The following is a 21,538-nucleotide window of genomic DNA, read 5'->3' as shown; positions in this document are numbered from 1 at the left end:
TCAAACAAGCTTTATAGTGAGCCTTCTATCACATGCTAATTTAGTATTGAACTGACTCTGGATAAATGAATTTTGAATCAATATATTTTCTTTGGTTACCTTCACAAAACCAACAGATTAAACATACTGGAAACATCGTGAATTTTTCCCTAAGAAAAATAGCGCCAGAATGTTAGGAGTTTGTTACCGCAAACCGTTCTCACGTGTAACTATTTTGCCGGTACACACGACACACTGATACTTACCTTATTTTGAGTAAAAGGACCATTTTATGAAGTATAATATAGTTTCTACTAGTTTATATTCATGCAACGCATGCTCCCTTTCCCTCCAACGTAAATATTCTCCCCCATTTAAAAACTTCCCAAACACACAATTCCTAGTATGAAAATATAACAACTGGCTAATACGAAAATCACCACGCTTTTGACTTCCTTTAGAAGTGCAGGGGTTATTTGTTTGTTTATTTATTTATATATATATATATATATATATATATATATATATATATATATATATATAAATAAATAAATAAATAAATAAATAATCTCGATGGGGAAGTAATGAGACAATTGATTTAGTGTTCACACATACACAACGAATACAAGTACGTGTAAATTAAATGTCTTTAAATACATAAGGTGCTGGATGAGTATTATATACACAGCGTACAAAAGGGGACATTGTTTTAGGGGAGGGAAATGATTACGTGCGAAGTGTAGGTTTGTTTCGAAGCAGTAGATGGGAAGTCACTGGATGAGAATTATATACACTATACACATAAGGTGAAGGGATGACACATTTCTAGGGAGAAACGCTGAATCAGAGGCAATGCATGTGCAGGTTTCTTCAGGTGCAGCGTCAACCTTCAGAAGATGTCTAGGTCCTCACCCCTCGCATGTGTCATTACCGTCTGAGCCGTCCCTAAGTGCTGCTTTCGCACACCTCACACCACATCGTAAGCTCGAGGGCGTAAAAACAGCACTCTCGGGCCTTTTTCGGGAGACTACAGGGGAATTACCGTGTCCATCCCAGGCGTCCGCTGCTGGCTCAGCGCAGAGGCGCTCCTGCGTCCGCTGCCAAGCACAATGCGGCGCGCCGCCAAGGCAGCGCCCTGCGGTGCGGGGAGTGAGTCACTCAGTCGGCTGGCTGATTGCTGCCAAAGGGGAGGAGGCGACGGACCAGCCTTTGCTTGGACAAAGGCACCAGCGATGTGTGATTTACCAACAAAGACCATTAAAATAGCGGCTGCTCAGAATGATAAAAATTGGATGCTTACTAAATATTAAAAGTGAAACATTAAAAATGCAGCTGACCAAAAAAAAAAAACACACGCCGAAAATCATTTTAAACTACCCTGACTTGCGATGCACATGATTATAAATTCAATTAATTTGTGCTATGAGCAATTTATGATAAAGTACCTACACTGTAAAATCATTCGATATGCACGTAGGAGGTTGTTATCCAATTATCCGAAGTCTAAAAAGCTATTAGTGATTGACCCTACTAATTGGCAAAGCGTCCTTCCCTGATTACCGACAGTTTTTAAACACTTGCAGTAAAAAAAAATCGTGTCTCTCATCGGAAACACACACACGTCAGGTGGTGGTTCTTTTTCTTTATAAATGTAAACATTTAGCACAAATACAGCGTGTAAGAAATGAACGCATTGATAAAAGCATTTCTCCGCTGCCTCTCCTTGCTTTTGCCTCCCCCCTGGCTTCAGCTCGGTTTCTGCTGGTGGGTTGGGGATGCGTGCGGAAAGACGCTATGGCCCAATCCCAGGGCTCGTCTCAGACAGCGGACTCTCCTCGCACATCAGGAAGTACAAACGCAAGACATCAGCCCATCTTCTGTTCAGGGCTGCTCTTCCTCGTCGCTCCACTGGCTGCAGTGGGGCAGGGTCTGGGAACTGTGGAAAGCCGTGGCGCGCGTCTCTGGGCTCCCCTTCGCTCTACACCGGCATTGGTGCCAACAGCGTAGGGCGCTGCGCACCCCTGAGACCCACGGTACTGGGGAACCGGTGACCAACGCGGCCATAGATCCCATTGTCAACATTTCTGAAGGGGAGGAAGTAAACATTCTGGAAGAAGACCGGTCATTTCCCAGCGTGAGCGCTCCGAAGGCATTGGCAGCTCACGTTGAAGCAACACTGGATTCAACTAAGCTGGCGTTAGCTGAAGAGATCATGGTGGACCAACAGCAACAGGAGATCGGGACCCAGGTGACCATAACCGTGGCCATCCAGGAAGCAGAAGACGAGGAGCCCGCTACGGAGATGCCTTCAAACTCTCTGAATTTCTACGGTGGCAGTTGTAGTGAAGACGACACTGGAAGACGGGAAAAATCAAGGTAACTAATTTTATTACAAGTATATTTAAATCCGTGTTTACATTTCTAAACGTTTTTAATGGAGCTATATTGTAACATTCCTTAATATTAAGAAGATGTGACGTGACCTCATATCGTGTCATATCACCAGCACGCCCTTGTATTGTCACCTTCGCGTCACTGACGCAGGTCATTCTAGCGGCGTGTCAATTCGGGAACGGCTTCTTTACCTAGACCTGTTGCCGATATGATCCAGCGTCATACGTGTTTTGCTTTACTACTTTTGTGCAGTTAACCATACGAATGTTTGGGTTATTCTTTAAAGTCGATTAGCCTAGACAGAGATCACTAAAACTCCGCTGTTCCACTTACTAATGGCTTTTGGTTTTTCATTATGGAATTCGGGTAAAATGGAACGTTCCCTGATTTACTCCTGGAGGTGTTACCTTCACCAATGCCAGTTTTCATTCGTGAGCACTTTTATTAAAAAAAAACAGCTTGCAATCAGTTATCTGCAGTTATCGGTAAGGTATCTGCAATTCCTTAATGGACAGGCACTATTGCAGCACCCTTTATGCTGTGCTGTTTGGGGAGTTGACTGTCAGGATTGCAGTGACACTAGATTCTTTTTGCTGCTTGTAACCAAATTGCTGGTATGCTAATGGAGTGATACTGCAACTTATATCAAGTAGTTTTGGTAGCCCTGACTTTCCACCAATCCATCTTCAGAGATTGGTAGCTGCAAGTTGCGTTGAATAACATCTGAAGATTTCTTCAGTTCCAATACAGAAACACTTTAGTCCAGTTGCATATATACAACAGCTTGGCTTTGTAACAGTGGGCATGAGTAACAAATACAATGGGTGAAACTGTCCTTTTTACTCAGCGGAGCAGGAACAAGTGGTGGGGAAGCTGAGGAGGAGAGCTGGCAGCCACCACACCCCGAGCTCTCCCAGAAGCTGGTGGCCCAGATCGAGTACTACCTGTCCGACGAGAACCTCGAGCATGACGCCTTCCTGCTCAAGCACATCCGGCGGAACAAGCTGGGCTATGTTAGCATAAAGTTGCTCACATCCTTCAAGAAGGTACCCAGCGTCTGCATATTTACATCATGGGTTCCCAAACCATTCACAGCCCCAAAATGATAGGTGAATCCCTCAACCCCCCCAGGCCAATTAGGGTTCTAAGTCTACAGTACCAAGGTACAGAATTGCATAATAGTTAATGTACATCAGTGCATTTCTGTAGTCCAACTTTAGCTGTGCCAGGGTTTTAAACTTGGTACTGCCTACATTGTATGTGAAAATGTGGTCTTGGCTCATTGTCATGGGACTGAAGCAGAATTATTTGGGCACAATGGGGGGGAAAAGCTAGAACATCTTGTACAACAATAGTGGTGGAACCTAAAGCAAATCTAATGTACTTTTGCCATTGAGTAGCTTTTTAATAATGGTATGAATCTGGAATGAGCACTTAAATTACCAAATTGGAGCCTTGAATGATCTCTGATCTTTTGATTATTGCCAGGTGAAGCACTTAACTCGAGACTGGCGGACGACAGCCTGCGCACTGCGCCAGTCCACCGTGCTGGAGCTGAACGAGGAGGGGCGCAAGGTGCGGCGGCGCTCTGCCGTCCCCGTGTTTGCCAGCGAGAGTCTGCCGAGCCGCATGCTGCTGCTTAGTGAGCTGCAGCGTTGGCCGGAGCTGGGCCTGGCCTTACAGGGCAGCTCGGGTGAGGGAGATGGAGTGGGAGCTGGTTCAACGCAGCAAGAATATCTCATGGAGCTCCTGCTCAAGGCCTTTGGGGCGTATGGCTCCATAGCTTCTGTGCGGGTGCTGAAGCCTGGGAAGGATCTGCCCGTGGACCTGAAGAAGCTGAGTGGCCGCTACACGCAGCTCAGCACTGAGGAGTGCGCCATCGTGGAGTTCGAGGAGGTGGAAGCCGCGATCAAAGCCAGTGAGGCTATGGGTTGTGGGGATGGAGTGGCTGGCCCACTCGGCGTGAAGGTCATCCTGATTGGTACCAAGCCACCCAAGAAGAAGCTGCCCAAGGACAAACCACAGGAGGCCAATGGGACGTCAAAGAGCCGCTCCTTGAACAGCCGTGTGCGGGAGCTGCAGTATCAGGCAGAGGATTCTGCGTGTAGCTCCTCTGAAACGGAAAGCAATCCCACCTCCCCTCGCTTCAGCCGCAAAGTCCAGCCGAAGAATAAACTGAGCCCCCCAGCAGCGGGTTCCTGCTACCACCAGAACAACCACCTGAGCCCAGCAGTGTCCCCATGGTCCAGCCCCTGGTCAAGTCCCCGTGCCAGCCCAAGTTCCCTACGCAAGTCTCCACACCCTTGCAAGTCACCTCTGGCCAGCGAGGGCCGACTGAGCCCCGAGTCTGGCCAGCGCAGGGCAGACTACTCCTCCGACAGCAGCCTGACTCCCTCGGGTAGCCCCTGGGTACAGCGGCGACGCCAAGTTGCCTCCCAGGAGAGCAGCCCAGTGGGCAGCCCCATGCTTGGGCGCAAGATCCAGAACGCAGATGGACTGCCCTTGGGTGTTCTACGACTGCCCCGTGGGCCCGATGGAACTCGCGGCTTCCACTGTGCTACCATGGAGGAGAGGGGCAAAGCTGCAGGAACACAAACGTGAACTGGAGTGACCAGCACATCAACCACCAACTTCCAGATTGGTACTAGCCAGTTTATGCTATAATTTTGTTTATATGGCTAATGTGACTCCATGCAAGCTACTGTGTTACACAAGAAACGAGAGCCGATTTCCATGAAATCGTACAATGGTCTCAAATTCAAAAATCACATGATGCACTTCTTCCATTAGCATCTTAAAGACTGAGATGGGTGGAATGATGAATGGCTTTTTAAAGCTCCAGGAAGATGGAGACTCATTGTGTGTGCAGATCCTGTTGTCAGACTCATACATGTGTTAAACGTAGACCAGTAGCTCACTGTGCTAAGGGCCTGTGGCGTTACCACGTTGGCCTTCTGTGTTGTGAATTCTCTGAACAATGGCCATGCATCTCCTTTTGGTATCTATGCAGATGTAGATCAGTTCTGTGATAGTTTGTGTTGGCAGTACAGTAATGGAAATGAAGCTTGGCGGGAGGATGTTTTTGGGTGGTGAGTGCTGTTGTAGCAAGGGGGGGGGGCAGGGTCAGTGGTACTTGAGTGGTAAATATTGTTTACCCTTGTACAAAATAAACAAATGGCAGATCATTTGTGGTCATGTCTCTTCCGAACAGTAACATGGAACCAAATAGGCACCAAAATATTTTACCATTAAGGTACAGTATGGGAGAATGGGTAAGACAACCACTTACTGGTCGAGCAGGAAGGTCTGTATAATCAGCCTGACATGGGTCAATGGGCCTCCATTCAAACTGGGGTACCTTTAAATCTGACAAGTTCAGTCTAAGCAAGAAATCCTGCTTTGCGATACCAACTACGCAAGTTACTAATGTTAACATGCAACTGGACTGTTTCACCTATATATGTTGCAAAGGGGAGCTTTTGAGAAACCTACCTCAGTTTAGATGTTGCTATTCAGAGATGAGCTAACCAAAGAGATTTTTGCAGTACAGTTTGTAGAAAGCTACATCGCTTCGAGAATAGTGCTAAACATTTGTATCTTCCCAGTGTAGCTGCTTTTTTTTTTGTTTCTAAATGACAGGACTGGGTTAACACAGGTTTATACCAGAGTATTTCAGCAGACACCTTTGAAATTCTTTCACATAAAAGATTTACTTACTAACCCTTTTTTTGTGACTCTGAACATGGTAAACAGAGAAGCTGTAACACGTCAAGTCTGACAGACTTATTTATTAAAGCAGATGCCAAATGAGCTACTTTGCTAAACTTTTTTCCCTAATTGTGATAGGCTCATTTTCCCAGTGCAACATGAGCAGTGACAATGAATAAACATATAAAAGTCATAACGGTTACCATGCATAAGGTGTGGCCCAATAAAAATGCTAGTTCAGTCCCTGTTAGCATGCGTGAAGGACCGTGGGCTCTTGGTGAAGGCAGCTGGATTTCGAGAAGAGATCAGGCAGGAGCAGCGCCCACCTCTGTTGCAGCCGCTGCTTGACGGCGTCTGTGGTGAAGCTGCAGCCAATGGCCTGCTGGGAGAGCGCCCACACTGCCTCGCGGTCAAGGCCGAATGTGGATGCCGCTAGCTGGTACTCCATGGAGAGGGTGGTGCTGAACACGCCCTTATCATCCGTCTAGAGGGACGGGGTTTCAGTCAAATTTTTATACATATATGAGAAACACAAAGACGCTGACAACTCCGTAACTCACACAGAGCACGCAGGGATGTCCCAGCTGATACCAGTATGGGAAGTGATGCTTCTGGTAGGAATCTACAGTCTGACCCTTGACATTGGACGTTAAGCACAGCTCTGCAAAGGAAAAAGAAAAGGATCAGAGGACTGTGGTTAAGATACTGGATGTGGTAAACTGTTAATTTGAAGGGTACAGTGGACTTCAGAAAGGCTCATATACTCGGCGACCTGCTTGCTAATGCAAACCGCCTGACCTTCCAAACATCAACCCAGGTGGCTGCAACTGAACATATACAGCAAGCAGAGAGGGTCAAGAGGGTCATAAAATGTTTGGCTAAGAATTACAACAGCTATTATGCATGACCTAAACAACTGTCAATGTGGTGCGATTATTAGTGCCAAAAACAGGTTGCAGCATCTCACAAACAACCCCTCCTATTTTAACACAGTACAGCGTTTAGAGTGTACGGATTATAGTGTGATACGCAAAAAAACATCCAGTCAGTGGCGGCTCTGTGGGAGAAAAAGCAACTCGTCAGTAAGTGGTCAGAGGAAAATAACTAGACTTGTCAAAGCTAACAGGAAGTGCGGTGCGCAGAAAAGTATTCAGCAAATCCTAACTTGTCTACCCTGAAAAACCCTCAGGGGGAAAAACTGGGAGCTATCTGCTTCTGTCTGGGGTTTCCTAATAGTGGCCATTGAGTGCAACTCTCAGGTCCTATAAATGATTACTTTGAAATTAAAAGCCTGCAGATTTCAGCATATCATAAGCAAAAAATATGTTTCACAGAAGATTCACAGTGTAATTTTCACATTTACTGAAAGAAACTTAGTAACACCATATGATTGTATCAAGGTTTGACATATGCACTGTCTAATGCTTCAGTGTGATTGGCCAGCATGAGCACAGGTGGTCATTTCTTACCCAAAGGAATATTTTTTTCTCTGACTCTGTCCACCAGACTCTGAGACCCGCCCACTTCTGGGTGTAGGAAAGTTCCATGGCCAATCCTGTCAGGGGGGAGGGTCAGCAGCAGCTCCGACTCCTCCGTCTGGGAGGGAACCTGGAACAGAGCTTCTCTTTTTTTTGTATAAAGTTTAAAAGTTTAAACATGTACTTAACTGACGTGCCTCTTATGAAAACAGCAATTATTACGATAACTGAACTAGAATGAGAATGTAGTTCAACTGAAATTTTGATTAGCTTTAAACTGTATGTCTATATTTAACATTTTTAAATGAATTATTTTATCCATCCATCCATCCATTTTCCAAACCGCTTATCCTACTGGGTCGCAGGGGGTCCGGAGCCTATCCCGGAAGCAATGGGCACGAGGCAGGGAACAACCCAGGAAGGGGGGCCAGCCCATCGCAGGGCACACTCACACACCATTCACTCTCACATGCACACCTACGGGCAATTTAGCAACTCCAATTAGCCTCAGCATGTTTTTGGACTGTGGGGGGAAACCGGAGTACCCGGAGGAAACCCCACGACGACATGGGGAGAACATGCAAACTCCGCACACATGTGACCCAGGCGGAGACTCGAACCCGGGTCCCAGAGGTGTGAGGCAACAGTGCTAACCACTGCACCACCATGCCGCCCCCGTATTATTTTATTTTTATAATATATAGTATTGGTGGGAAAACACACAGAGTTTCATTACACATGTAAAATGACAAAGATATTCTGTTCTATTCCATAGTAGTATGAGGCTTTTTGGAAATGAACCCTCAAATGGATGAGAAATGATTAAGTATAACTCCAGGTAAGACAACAGAAAGAGTGAAATGTCTGACTTTGTGTATTCATTATAATCGGAATTATGCTTAAGTTGCATAGATGACTGTGTGCTCTAGGTGCTTAATATGTTACTTTAGGGAAAGCAACTTTTTGCAATAACGTGGCACTATTGAAAGTGAGTGGTCAGGCCTTGTTGCAGGAAGACTTGCCCTCCTGGCCTGATGTAGCAGTAAAGTACCTCAGACATGTGCAGAGCCAACTTCAGCCCACAGTTTTTGGCCTTCTGCAAGGCAGGCAGGAAGTCTTTGCCATGACCCACCTTCAGAAGGAATAAATGTCCCGTAAAAATCACACTTATCACCATTATGAAAGCGAAACGAAGGCCGTGCAAACTAAGAAAACTGGGACAGGATCAACTGACATTTGGGTCACCACTGAGGTCCATGCCGACAACCAAACCGTCACTGGCCAGCATGTAATCCTCCGCAAGCTTCACTGTCTCCATGGCAACCTCAGCCCCATTCCTTCGATCTACTGCCACCAGGAACCTTCATGAACAATTGGACATGTACTCACCTACCTGTATGCGAAAACATCTTCTAGAAGAAACAGCTGGAGTCTTACCTGACCTCCGTGTCTACGTCCTCCTCCTTACACTGCCTGATGGCTTCAATGATGGATTCCACATACCTTCCCTTTGTTAGACCTTGCAAAACAAAGGATTTAAAGAACTTAATAAAAAAATAAAGCTTTTGTTAATGTGAAGAGTGTTGGATACCAGACACCATTCCTGGTGTAGGGGGCAACTACCTTAAATGTGACCCGTCGCCACGAACTCAGTTTTATGGGTGAAGTTCTACCAGTGCGACTTATTTCGTGACGACGGGTCACAAATTTTACTATAAAGTGACTGTTGTGGGCTGTCACTTAAAGTGTTGTTTTAAGGCAATACTCTTGACTTGACATATGTTAGATTAGTCAGGCAAATACACAAGACCCCCCCCCCCCATATCTCTTTGGTAGATGCTGGGGAACCCCTGGACAGGATGCCCCACAAGATGATCATGTGTCCCTCATCACAATCATACAGGTTTAATGCAGATATTGGGAGAAATATTTAAACTCCAACAATTCATGCAGTGAATATTTGTGGTATTTGTTGATCCCAGTAACTGGTGCTCTTGGCTTGCTTTGGGCATGTTTTGAACTCTTTTTAGAATAGACAGCACCATCTAGTGAGATAAAAAAAATACAGCTAACGGCTCATGAAAAGTGTCAATTTAGCCATCATTACTTTGAAAAATATTCCCATTTTAATTTGCTTATACGGGGGCATACCAGTGTTTGCATCAGCCCGAGGCGTACTCCGCAGCTCCAGGTACCTAACTCCATCTTCCGCAAACTCCTGAATAACTGATTTGGTAACCTAAAAACACAGACATCCCTGAATACCTGCACATTTATTGTGTTCCTCAAGGTACCATCATGGGCAACGTAGCAGGGTAAAAATAAACACTTAAGTAACTGACGATTCTTCGTTAAAAAATTTAAGTTGCCATACCATTAAGAGGTCTTCTTCTGTGTCAATAAGTTGATGAATCACTTTAAAAACCTGAAAGCACCTGTAAAACAAATTACCTTTACAGTTCTGCTGGCAGGACGTAAAATATAACAGAGTCTATCTTTGAAAATTCCATTACATGATCGTAATCAAGCAAGCGCTTAGATAAAAAATAAGTAGTTCTGCTCAGGGTTTTAAGAGTGTTGTTCCGCAAGGCCATGGGTACGCACTCGTCTAGTGTCCGCCGCTGGCCCTTCAGGATGGCAGTCATACTATGGTCGATGTTCAGATGCGGTTTGCGGGCTATAAGACGCTTCATAGTTGCGACACTCACAGAGCCATTGAGGTGAGCATGGAGCTCCTACAGAGACAAAAATTAAAGCAGACAGCAATCATCAGAGGGAGAAAAGCATCTCCATTTAAATAACTTATCATTCATTTTCATCGACTGGAGTTGACTAACAGGGAAAGAAAGATATGTCTTTTACCAATAATATTTTCTTATCTTGCCAGATAATACCATTGTATTTTTGCAATACAGAGTGTTACAGTTCAAATGTTCATTCAAGAACGGATAAATTACCACTTTCGGAAGCTGACGATAAAACAGTTCTGCATCATCCTCCATCCTCAGTGTTAAATCCTGCGCCTGTTAAGCGCTTTTGCTTTTCCGCTGTGATAATTGTCTTCAATATCAGTACTGTAAGCTCCACTTCCTAAACCGGTCTCTTTCGTAAACAATTTCAAAGCGGATTCGCTCGTTGCGACATCGAAATAATCCCCCCGACATTCGGACACGCACGCTGTAGTTCCGCATTTCGCGTGTCATGTTCTTAAAATAGCAAGAAAATAAAATCGTAAGCAAAAGTACTATATTATTTCTCCTCCATTTTCCTATACTTTTTTAAAACTTCTGAAAAGTACAAAAATGAAGATTCCATTTTTTAAAACTGTAAGACGTTTAAAAATACTTATATGCAAGTACTTTATTAGTGAGGATATTTAATGTAATGAAAGAACGAGACGAAATGTTGTATTTTTTTTACAGTACAACCAGTATAAAGTGCTTCGTAAATGTATTGCGCAGAAAACAGTTAATTCAGATTATCGAAGGATAATTGAAAGTGAGAAAGTGTTTCCCAGACTAATTTATATTAATATATCGATATGAGGTGCAGGCACATCATTAAAGTACCAAGTCTCCCTATAACGAACGATTGCTGCTTAACACAATAAACATAACTGACATAAATCAGTAAATCAACAATAAATCTGCAGTGACAGAACCACATCAGCAAGACAGAGGCCTGAGAATCTTTGATTGAAATGATTTATAATTTGGATACGAACATATGCCCGCGACCATGACTAGGACAAGGATGCAGGGATGGAGAGATATTAATGTATTCTTTGTGAATGGAGCGTGTTACGTGAAATTTAACACATTCCAAACAGTTGCTTATAGCTGGTAGGTTTTACCATGGGGGGGCAGTATTTGTATACGTTATGGGGCTTTAGTTCTCTGTTCAGTGATTTTATTTAAACTAGATAGTATGCCATGCGGATGGCCACTGGGGGGCACTTAGCTAGCGCTCGAGCCCAAACTCTGTTCTACACTCAGAATACGGGGGACTGGACTGACTACCAAAGGTAGGTGCTCCCATGAGATAGCAGTCTGTTCAAATTGCCTGGGAATCCACTTCATCTCATAAACTTAGGCAGCAGTGGAGCCAGACAGGCCAGGCGGGACGGGATCCAGGCTTCTGGGAAAGCCCAAAGTGGGTGGAACTCCCTCTGCTTGCTCTAAGTAGAGATCACGGGATCTCGCACTCTACAGGGAAAGGTATTTCTTTGTTTTTGATTATATTGGCCTGACAAACTAGCTAAGCAGGGCCCCAGGTTTAATATCCTGTTATATTATTCCATGCGATTTCACTGAGGCAATACATCTTACCCTAAGATTTTCATTTATACTGTTATTTGCCTGAATGGCTTTCATGATTTCTCTTTAACTACAGCTCAAGGGGTTATGAATTTTACCTTCTTCCCAAGGCAATAACATCATTAGTCAAAGGAATCCAACTCCCGAATACGTTTGCAATTATAAATATATCAGGCAGTATGGCTGCTTGATGCAGTCTAAGGGTTTGCTGTAGTTTGTACCAATAGCTTGATGTCTCACAAGCCAAGGAGGTTGTGTAAGAGAGGCTTAAGGGGCCCTTTTCTCTTTAAATGTCGATGGCTACCCAGAATGCTCAGCGGCAGAGACAGCAGATACAGCATGCTTTTTCTGCCCACAGTTCCATTCACTCCACTGCTGTCACATTCCACTGTGGCTCGGTTGCTATTTATCCCCGTTTCATCTGGCAGTCAGCGCAGACGCGTCTGCATGTTGTGCTGCCAAAGTGGTGACTCAGTGTGGCGGGAGACGCGCGCCGTTGTGAAAACAGCTTACAAACAGACAAGCCTCCTCCCCAGGAACTGAAGCGGCACATATGTCAATCACGGAAGAGCTGAGTGAAAGTGTTCCCAAAGCTGGCTGTCAGAGGCAGGGGGGGGGGGCTGGCCGAGGCCCTCTGGCTGGCTGCCTCTGTCTGCCTCCCCATCCCTACAGAGAGGCCTCCCCTCGCGCCAGGCTGCGGTTTTATTAGCTCTGGCTCCACATGATCTCATCTGGAAGATGGCCCTGGTGGAGAAAGAATCAGGAGCCAGATGTGGGTTTAAGCTCTGGATGAACTATGTGCCAATGCATGTGTGTGGTATGCAGGCCCTGCCATATGGTTCCCATTCCCAGGCGCACAGTTCATTTCTCAGTGTTATTCTATGCTGGAAACAAATGAAAACTATTATCTTTCTAGCGGAGTGCTGTTTGAATAGCGGCCTGCTCCTCCGCCTGCAGTAATAGGGGTTTGTGCCACGGCACAGCAGCCAGATTAAAGCCCCTCGAGATCTGGCTTCACCCCACACAGGCCTTTGATTGTGTAAGTACCCAGAATCCCATTCAGGTCGTCGTTCGCCCCTCGGCAGGCTTAGGCCCACAGCGAGCCGACGCCACTCCAGCGCTCCTTCAGTCTGAGATACTCCTCTCAGAGGAGCTACAAAACACAAGCAAAGTTAAAAGATTTACAGGCAACGTGAGTAGCTAAGGGTTTTGAAGAAAGCTTGTCCGGTGAAGGTCTGGGAAACTAACTGCATTTCCACCCAGGATGGCCAAGGGAAGCATGGCCAAGGTCTATTTCTGTGTTTGGGTTTTATTTTTACATAAATGTGGTGTCATGGCCATTGTGGTGATTCCACACAATGATTCCACTACCAGCAAAAAAAGACTCTATGTATTCACCATACTAACCAATATAGTTTGCCACACAGCAGATTCAGAGCAAGTCACACCAATGGCTAGAGAGAGCCATTAATGCTGAAGGCTTTTAGCCCCTTACCTGTGATCTTTTATTGGTATCTCAATAAACTCAGATGCCTTATAATGATCTCATTCTACACTCTATGGCAGACGTGGGCCATGTGTGTATGGGAACCAGATGGCGCCGCCACTTTAAGGGCTTTAATTGAATTTGAGTTCTAATGTGGTGACCTCATCTGCACAACCCATCCTCCACTCCCAGTACTGGTACAACCAATCATATTTTAGCATAATACTACCAAGTCTGGAACTCTAGTGTGGTTAACAACAGGCTTCTGTTAGTGAGGGATTTTGTGTGATTGGTTTAGATGCTGCGGAAGATGGTCTGCTGGGTTTGTTAACAGGGCCGGGGCGATTGGGGGGGGGGGGGGGGGTGGTGGGTGCGCGTTTGCCGATCTTTGGTTTGTGTTGTGCAGTTAAGTTTTGGTACCGCTGATGCCTGTTTTTCTTGGTTCTGTTTCAATACTGATTACTGCCACTGCAATCCAGTGTTCTTGTGTAGTGTTATAATTTGTATGTGGTGTTACTTTGTGGAGAATAACAAAATAAACACATACAGAGACATCATCTGGTAAAAATGGATGGATGGATTAATAAAAAAGAACAGTGGGCTTCTTTATTTGTTCTGCAGGACCCAACTGGAAGCTGGAATGAGTTGCTTTGAGAAACGGTGGTAAAGACATGAGCAAGTAAAAGGGTGAATTGTGCTTAGAGCAGATTTCTAACACTGTCCCTCTCACTCGCGCTCCATGTGAAATCATTGCTAAGTAGGTGTGCCGTTGGCTTACTGCGCTTTTGCAAATTGTCTCGTGATGAAAACTATGTTTTACAACTTTGAACCAGTGAAGTGGTATCAGTTTCTGGTAAAACAGGAGCTTGTCATTCAACTCTCGTACCATTCTTCACACGTCTGGCTCACCTCTACCAGTCAAATATAAGCCACTGCTTCACATCTTTGGACCATCTTTACTCATTTAAGAGCTTTCCCTTCATCTTTCGGCATTCTCAGCGGGGGTGCCATAATCGCGTGTCCCCGCTCTGCGCTTGGCCGCCGCCTTCCTCTGCTCTCTCGCTGTGCAGTCCCACGAGTAAATCTTGTCAGGCTGAAGCGAATCCAAGCCCCTGACCTCCTGGCCTGCCCCCACGTTAACCCCTGCCACTCCTCTCGAAGCCAAAACGATTCTATTCAGTTTCATTAAGACAGCATGACATCCTCAATGACAGATTATTTGGGACATATAATGTAGAAGCAGCAGAGGAGTCCAGAATTTTTGACTGGGGATTGTAAAGGGGGGAGGGGCAATGCATTTCTTGGGGATGCATTTAGGGTTAGATTATGCAGTATCGGTGTATAAAAAAGTGAAGATATGTATGCAAGATAATGCTATTAAGTGAGGACACAAACTGATACTGTGCCAATACCAATGGATAAGTAATATGAGTGATAAACAAAAGAAAGAGGAGATCACTCTTCAAGATTTGGCAATGGCTGCAGCTCATTAATACATTAATTAAAGTCTCAGGGCCGCAATTTGCTATTAATTTTTACAGGCTTTTAATCAACATTTTTGTTTATCAGTTTTGTTTTGCGAGTGGAGTACAACCCTTTTCAGGTCTAAGGCATAATTGAAGGACTGAAGAAAAAAAAAAATTAAACGAAAGGGTTGCTTAGAAACACTGGGGCCAAGAGAAACCGGCAGAATGAGCAGAGGAGGGGCTGCACTGTGGCTAGAGATGAGATACAGGGGACAGAGACCCAAGTGTGACGGTCGAGACTGAGTATCTGTGCCAGTTAACTTCAGCATGACTGGCAAAAGAGGTAGCGTGCACAAGTGGGGTATAGTCGTGAGAACATGCCCCCCAGGCATGCAGTGCCCTGAGGAGGACACCCTGAATGGCAGTGTGAGATCTGAGCTGAATCGACAGCCTCGGAGTGATCCTCCATTCACGTCAGTTACCAGCTGCTCGTGGGAAGGGTCTGTCAGGTAGCATAACCAGGCGAGGGAAGGCACTGCGAGATAGCATGTAAACAAGAGAGGCTCTGTGCTATTATCCTCCCAACCCCCCTCATGGGCCCCCTCCCCTCAGGATTTTAATTGGCCTCAGTTTCACCACAATTCCATGAAGAGCTCTTCAGCATCCCCTTCTCCTGTTCCCTCTTCTTTGGGTATGTTGATACAATTAATGAGGCCAAGATATTTGGGTTGAGAGGCAAAGTTATACGTTGGGGGGGGGGGGGGGGGGGGGGGTTAATCCTGGAAGAACCATAAAGGTCCTACTCAAGCCCCCACTGATACACACCACAATCACTCAGCCTGGGGATATTCTGTAAGCATGAATAGGACATTGTGCTAGAAGAAGAGGAATCCAGGCTTCTCCTGTGGTGCTTCATCTGCAGTTGGTTTCAGGAAGAAATAAAACATTTGACTAAATGAATTTTTTAAAAATGGGTTCTTGCACAGCGCGGGTACAGTTAATCCCCCTCCCCGTATTTCAGGGTCCTCTGCTGATGTTGTTTTTGACTCGGTTCCCAGAAGCTGAGCAGAGGTCTCAGGGTCCATAAGAGCAATCTGAGATGTTTTATTCTTCCAAAGAAAATTAAATCAACTCGCGTCAATATGCTTCACAGCCCCACTGCTGAACGAAATGTGAGATCCAGCTAGATATAACTATTATGACTAAGCGTGGCCGTGTTTCACTGGAGTGTAACTATGGAAAGCAACAATTAAAAAATAACAGCTTCTGCAAACGGTTAGCTGGATACCTGACAACTTAGTAAATGTTTGGTTCTGCTGACTCTAGCGTCTTAAAGGCTGTACCACACTGGGTGTTATATTACAGCAAAGTGCTTAAAAAAAGTCAGGAGAACGCTAAACATGTGGCGCTGTTTACTACCCCAGTGTATTCCTACACATTACAGCAAAACAAAACCGAGGGAAGTCAGTGCAAAGGGTAAAGCGAGCAGACCAGCGCCGTATGTCCCTATCCAGCATGTACTCGCAGTGAGAAAGCGCCCCCATGGATTTGCGGGCAACTGCGAATAGAGTTTCTTTTCCACACTAAACCACAGACTGGCAGAAATTTACTCTTGTCAACCCCAGCTCCAGGAAGCCATTTCCTCGTAGTTTTAAACGGATGGATAACCTAAACCAGTTGTAAAACGCAAACATTCATTTGTTTCCAAACCAGTTTAGACCAGTAAATCCTATCAGTATACCGACTGGTACAGCATAGTTAATATTTCCAAATGAAACCCACAGCTATATATTTAAGTGCATAATGAGAACTACTTCAGCTATCCAAAAACATGTTTGCTTTAAAGCAAACTGCAATTTTATAATATTAATACATAAAACTAAAGGCTTGGTATCCATAAACAAAGTATGCCTACACTACTATTTCACCAGATGCAATAATAATGCGATGGGCGTATTTATACACAAATAATGGAAAAACTGACAACTAATCACCGCTTCGATGGCGTTTTCCCCCATTAACCACGCACATTAATCTCTTACAATTTTTAAGATATATATCTGGCATCTGGCTGGCTAGGGGCATTCTATCGCCAGTTGGTGCTATAATACAAATAGGAAAAAAACTTCCTAAATCACAACGCTAATACTGCGATACATAAAACAAGGTCGGTGTTGCCAAACCATGCGGATCAGATAAAAGTATGCTATGTAACTCACGAACGGGTAGGAAAACAGCGACGAACGAAACGGCAGTAATTTTAGTGCGTCGGTGCTCAAATGGTAGCATAAAGGAGATTTTGTTGTAGGGATCCCCTATAGGCATCCGGTCTCGAAAAACCAAAATCTTAAATCATATGGATGTTGCTCCAGTCATCCATCCTGGAGCCGAGCCGGGGGGGTCAGCTCCATAACTCTGCATTCTTTCACCATTCACCAGTGAAGGGGGCAAATTTATAGAGCATGTGAGATATGCTTTGCAAGCATAGACTGGGGGGTGGGGGGGATGGCGGCTAATCAAGCCAGGCGGTTTAATTCACTTCGAAGACGTGTAAATACAATGAAATCGGGCCTTTTGCTAGCTGTGGTGTTAATTAGCTGCCATGATGGTGTTGTCAGTCATCCACAGGGCTGATTAAACCACTAATCAGGGTCTGGTTCATCTTTATGGAAATAGTGAACCACACATTATGTGCTTTTAAAGATGATTTAAATCAGCATCGCATGTTATGGAGGGTTCCTTCGTTTTTTGGCCAATGTTTAGTTTAGTGCAAAAATTGCGCAGATAAGCCATCAAGAGCTGATTGCAGTTTTAAACGAAGGGCTAGCCTGATAAAGTTGTACTAACAGCAAAGTCGGCAGGGCACGAGACCATTCACGAGCCTTACTAGAGTAGGGGGTTTCATTTTTTAATGAGTTAGTTGGTTGGTTAGCTAGTTTATTGTTTTAAACGCTTTAATCATAACTCTAGGCTACATTATAAAATCATCGAGTTTATGTTGGTCATTGCTAAGTATGTTCCGTGTTTTGGCAAATTCAGCCACACTCATAAAAACAAGTTATATATTTTTATATATTTAAAATATCTTTCATTGTGTAAATGAAAAGGGAGCTCGACGCAAACATCTCACTAAACACTCATGGTAATCAGCGGCCCCAAACGATGAAAAGGCAGAGTAAGGAGGGGCAGTGGGTCAATTGTTAAAGAAAGTAGGAGAGATGGAGGAAGGGTGGGCGACTGCTGGAGGAGCACTTCAGTTAATTTAACTACTTGATCCCAGAACCTCGCCTGTTCTCTCGCGATTCACCCCAAATATTTGAAGTGAGATGCTCACAAAGGACGGGCGCTAGAATGAAGAGGAGAGCAAACGGAAATGGGGAACGCTCCCGTGTTTATCTAAAGTCTAATAAAGTCCCAAGGACAACATAAGACGATTAAGCAAAACACAACATATATAAAAGAGCAACACATACAATGAAACAACGTGCGCAGTGATTTATATGTTTGTTCCAATAAGAACAGGAGTTACATTCACTTCAAGTAACTATTTTTCTTAATGCAGGGTAATAGAAGGTTGTCCGATGGACTGAATATGCTAAAACCCACTTTCCACACTGTACGACAACATACTTTACCACACACACACACATGTTGGTATACCTATCTAAATGGGGACCGTCCATTCATTAATATGGGAAAAAACCCTTATCCCAATCACGACACCCGTAACCTCTATCCATCCCTAAGCTTTAATATAAGTAACCAACCAAAATACAAGACTTTTGGCATTTTTACTTTTTTTGATTGTATTCACAGGTTTTTATGAAAATTTAGGTTATCCAAATGTTGACCTCAAAAGATGTCCCCGAATGTATAGGGAAATTTAAGCTTTACTACACTTCGGGGACAATTCGGTCCTCAACTGTGATCTATGCAAATCCCCACACACACGCAAAAGGATATCCTCGTTTCATATGATAATCCATTTCCAAAATATTTATCATCAAGTACCATTCACACAAATTTAATAAGCCGTCTTCCATCTACGTTTTCCGTATTACTCCATGCAATTTCAGAAATGTCTGCACCAGTAGAATATTAACATCGCCAAATGCAACAAAATAAGGCAAGAAGGCAACTTGGAGGCACCGGACAGAGGGACCCCCGAATCGGACTGCGTGTCCTCTCTCTCCGACTTCATTTCATAGTCCTCATCCTCGTACACATCGTCCATCTCCCCGTACGACGTGGAGACGCCTTTATCCCCAAAAGAGCAGAGTTTGCGCATGTTGTCCTTCACCACCTCGCAGAAAGGTCTCTCCACGCCGTCGCACACGCAACGGTTCAGCAACATCCCGCTGGGAATTAAGAGCATCTGTTGGATTGTGGTCCTGCACCTTGTCGTGCATCTCCTGCCATTGAATAACTGGCCACAGTTGGACAGGTAGGCGGTTAGTTTGGAGTTGCAGTTGGACTCTTCCTCACACCGCTGGCGGGCTTCGGTGCATCCTATTCCCGAGGCGTCTCCAGGATGTCTTCTTGGAAGGCAAGGCTCGATCGCCCGTTTCGCCCTCCTACATTGTATGTCTTGGCCGCAGTCACATGTTTCCAGATCTGGCCCGTTGCGAGTCTGATTTAGTCTTACCAAGGCACTGATGCAGTGACTGGGACATTGACGTCGATTCCCCCTAATATTAGCTTCACATGCCGCTAGGTACTGGTTGTAGGCTAGTTCGCAGTCTTTTTCTTGCTGACACCGAAGAAGCGCCTGCCAACAGACATAATGGGCATCGAGGGCTACCAGCACCCAGCCGAAAATCGCCAGGGCGCAGAACCAATTTGTCATGTTTCCTTCCCCGATGCAGCCGCGCTATTTCACAGAACAGCCAACTTTCACTTTAGAAATCCCCACGTCCACAACTTTTTCGATAACCTTGGCGACATCCTGCATTTATATTAAAAGTACAAGCGAAAAAAAAGCAAGCCCATTTATACTGGGGGTAAGATTGGGCTTCTCTCTTGCAGCGCGTTGCACGGTTTGACAGTTTGTAGCACAAAAGACGAGCTTGTTGCAGGAGTGTAACTCACCGGCGGTCAGGATACGATAAAACCCTGTAGTGCTGTGCAGGATTTCCACCTCATCCAAACACTACGACTCCCAGGCAAAAAAAGGAGAGCGGGGATGAACTTCATCTTAAAAAAGAAAACGAAAAAGAAAGAAAACTTCTCAGTCTATCCGGCATTGTCCACGTCACCGTACCCTGTCATGAGTAGAAAACACCGATTTGTTTCGGTTTTATGGGTTTCGGACTGTGCATTTTCTCACCGCGGCACGTCCATCTCTCTCCATTCTGTTTTTCATCTCCCCCTACTTTCTCTCCCGCTCCTAACTTTCGCTATTTCTCCCCCTACCTGCGCCTTTGTCCCTTGCACGGTTACGCTTCACGCCTCGTTAAGCCTCTTGCTGTCATCCACCCCCCCCCCCCCCGAAAAAAGAAGGGATAAGTTTTTCCTCCCCCTCTCATTTATAGGGGTGCCCGAGGATTGGCCGACGTTGAGGAGTCAGACGTGGGATTCATTTCCATAGCAACTATGGGTTTTTTTGGCAATCTGCATGTCACAGAGGATAAAATGTTCATATTTTATATTTTTAATAGAACTCGCAGCCTGTGTGGTCTCCTTAAATTCTCTCCTTTTGTCAGATAAAATGTTGGTGCCAAAGTAACGCAAGGAGGCCGAATAACAGGCAACAGACGGCATTACAGAGCTAGAGGCTCGCATGTGGACCCTCTCCGCTCCAAAGGAAGGCAAATGTGTTTCTGTTTAACGATAAATCCAGGCGCAAAACGTCTTACAGCGAGGTAATTGCAAAAATAAATTTTAAAAAGGAGTGGTGCGTCACGACCCCGACTGCCCTCTTTGCACTTTACCCTCTCGCTCACTCCCCCCATGCTGTTGGGCTTTTAAGCTCTGATTGATAGGACTGAATGGGAGAGAATAGTATTTTCTGGCCTGTTACCCCCCTTTGTGTCGGACTGGCCATGCTTTGGCCCAGTGTCTTTCGAACCCAAAGATTGTTCACGCCTTGCAGCCAGCGTATAGAGGAGGGCTTCAGCATCAATGTATTTTACAGCGCTTTCCTTTCATGCTGCACTTGAAAACTGCCAATGGAAACAGGCCCTCTTCCATTGATATGGAAACTACCTTGATCCCTCTAACCACCGAAATTGATGAAAAAAACACACACAGCAACACTAAGGGTGTCTGTCTGTTTGCAAAACTAAGATTCAAACCTTCACCCTTCTGTGAAACATGGGACATAATCTCACTCTGGCAGTTGGGTGACTGTATGTCAGATTTAACAAGTACCGGACAGTCAATGACTCACGATTTCTGTACTCCTACGCTGATGCTGTATGCAATATGTCTAAATCGTCACGCTACTGTGGTACCGCCCCCTGGTGTTCATATTTAATATAACATCATCAAAATGTAGAAACAAATAATCGTCGTTATTTTAAATGCTTCATGATTTTATAGTCCATTGAAAATCACGGAAGTACGAAAACAACAGTTCAGTGTGAAATGACAATATGACAAACAAATCGAAAATTTATGCTTCTCCATCTCCCTCTTTGGTTCTGCCCCCCACAAAATTTATTCAGGGCCCAGATTAGTGGTAAATCATTTTCCTAACACAAAATTATCCTT

At 44.9% G+C, this 21,538-nt stretch overlaps 3 protein-coding genes across 4 annotated transcripts; 1 reads left to right on the top strand and 2 right to left on the bottom strand.

Moving 5' to 3' along the window:
• Positions 1 to 1,559: 1,559 nt before the first annotated feature.
• Positions 1,560 to 5,558, top strand: LOC125706362 (la-related protein 6-like). The gene is made up of 3 exons (XM_048973032.1): positions 1,560 to 2,355; positions 3,221 to 3,419; positions 3,862 to 5,558. Exons 1-3 carry the CDS (start codon positions 1,664 to 1,666, stop codon positions 4,972 to 4,974), a joined length of 2,004 nt encoding a protein of 667 aa, XP_048828989.1. The 5' UTR covers positions 1,560 to 1,663; the 3' UTR covers positions 4,975 to 5,558.
• On the bottom strand, positions 2,351 to 10,723 carry adal (adenosine deaminase-like). Of its 2 annotated transcripts, XM_048973034.1 has the most exons (11): positions 10,517 to 10,723; positions 10,164 to 10,294; positions 9,934 to 9,994; positions 9,711 to 9,798; positions 8,997 to 9,078; positions 8,794 to 8,920; positions 8,611 to 8,691; positions 7,551 to 7,689; positions 6,642 to 6,742; positions 6,408 to 6,565; positions 2,351 to 5,739 (listed from the first exon to the last, which is right to left on the bottom strand). In XM_048973034.1, exons 1-11 carry the CDS (start codon positions 10,559 to 10,561, stop codon positions 5,718 to 5,720), a joined length of 1,035 nt encoding a protein of 344 aa, XP_048828991.1. In that variant the 5' UTR covers positions 10,562 to 10,723; the 3' UTR covers positions 2,351 to 5,717. The 2 variants fall into 2 exon arrangements, with proteins under 2 accessions (XP_048828991.1, XP_048828990.1); XM_048973033.1 differs by lacking the exon at positions 2,351 to 5,739 and having other exon boundaries at positions 6,142 to 6,565.
• A 7,478-nt stretch (positions 10,724 to 18,201) lies between these two features.
• LOC125706664 (growth arrest-specific protein 1-like) lies at positions 18,202 to 20,300 on the bottom strand. Its single transcript, XM_048973431.1, has one exon. It carries the CDS (start codon positions 19,671 to 19,673, stop codon positions 18,900 to 18,902), a length of 774 nt encoding a protein of 257 aa, XP_048829388.1. The 5' UTR covers positions 19,674 to 20,300; the 3' UTR covers positions 18,202 to 18,899.
• Between the last annotated feature and the right edge of the window lie 1,238 nt (positions 20,301 to 21,538).

This window comes from Brienomyrus brachyistius, chromosome 13 (genome assembly GCF_023856365.1).
Source record: "Brienomyrus brachyistius isolate T26 chromosome 13, BBRACH_0.4, whole genome shotgun sequence".
NCBI classification, from domain to species: domain Eukaryota; kingdom Metazoa; phylum Chordata; class Actinopteri; order Osteoglossiformes; family Mormyridae; genus Brienomyrus; species Brienomyrus brachyistius.
The sequence above is the reverse complement of the archived record's forward strand: the minus strand, read 5'-3'. Positions and strand labels throughout refer to the sequence as shown.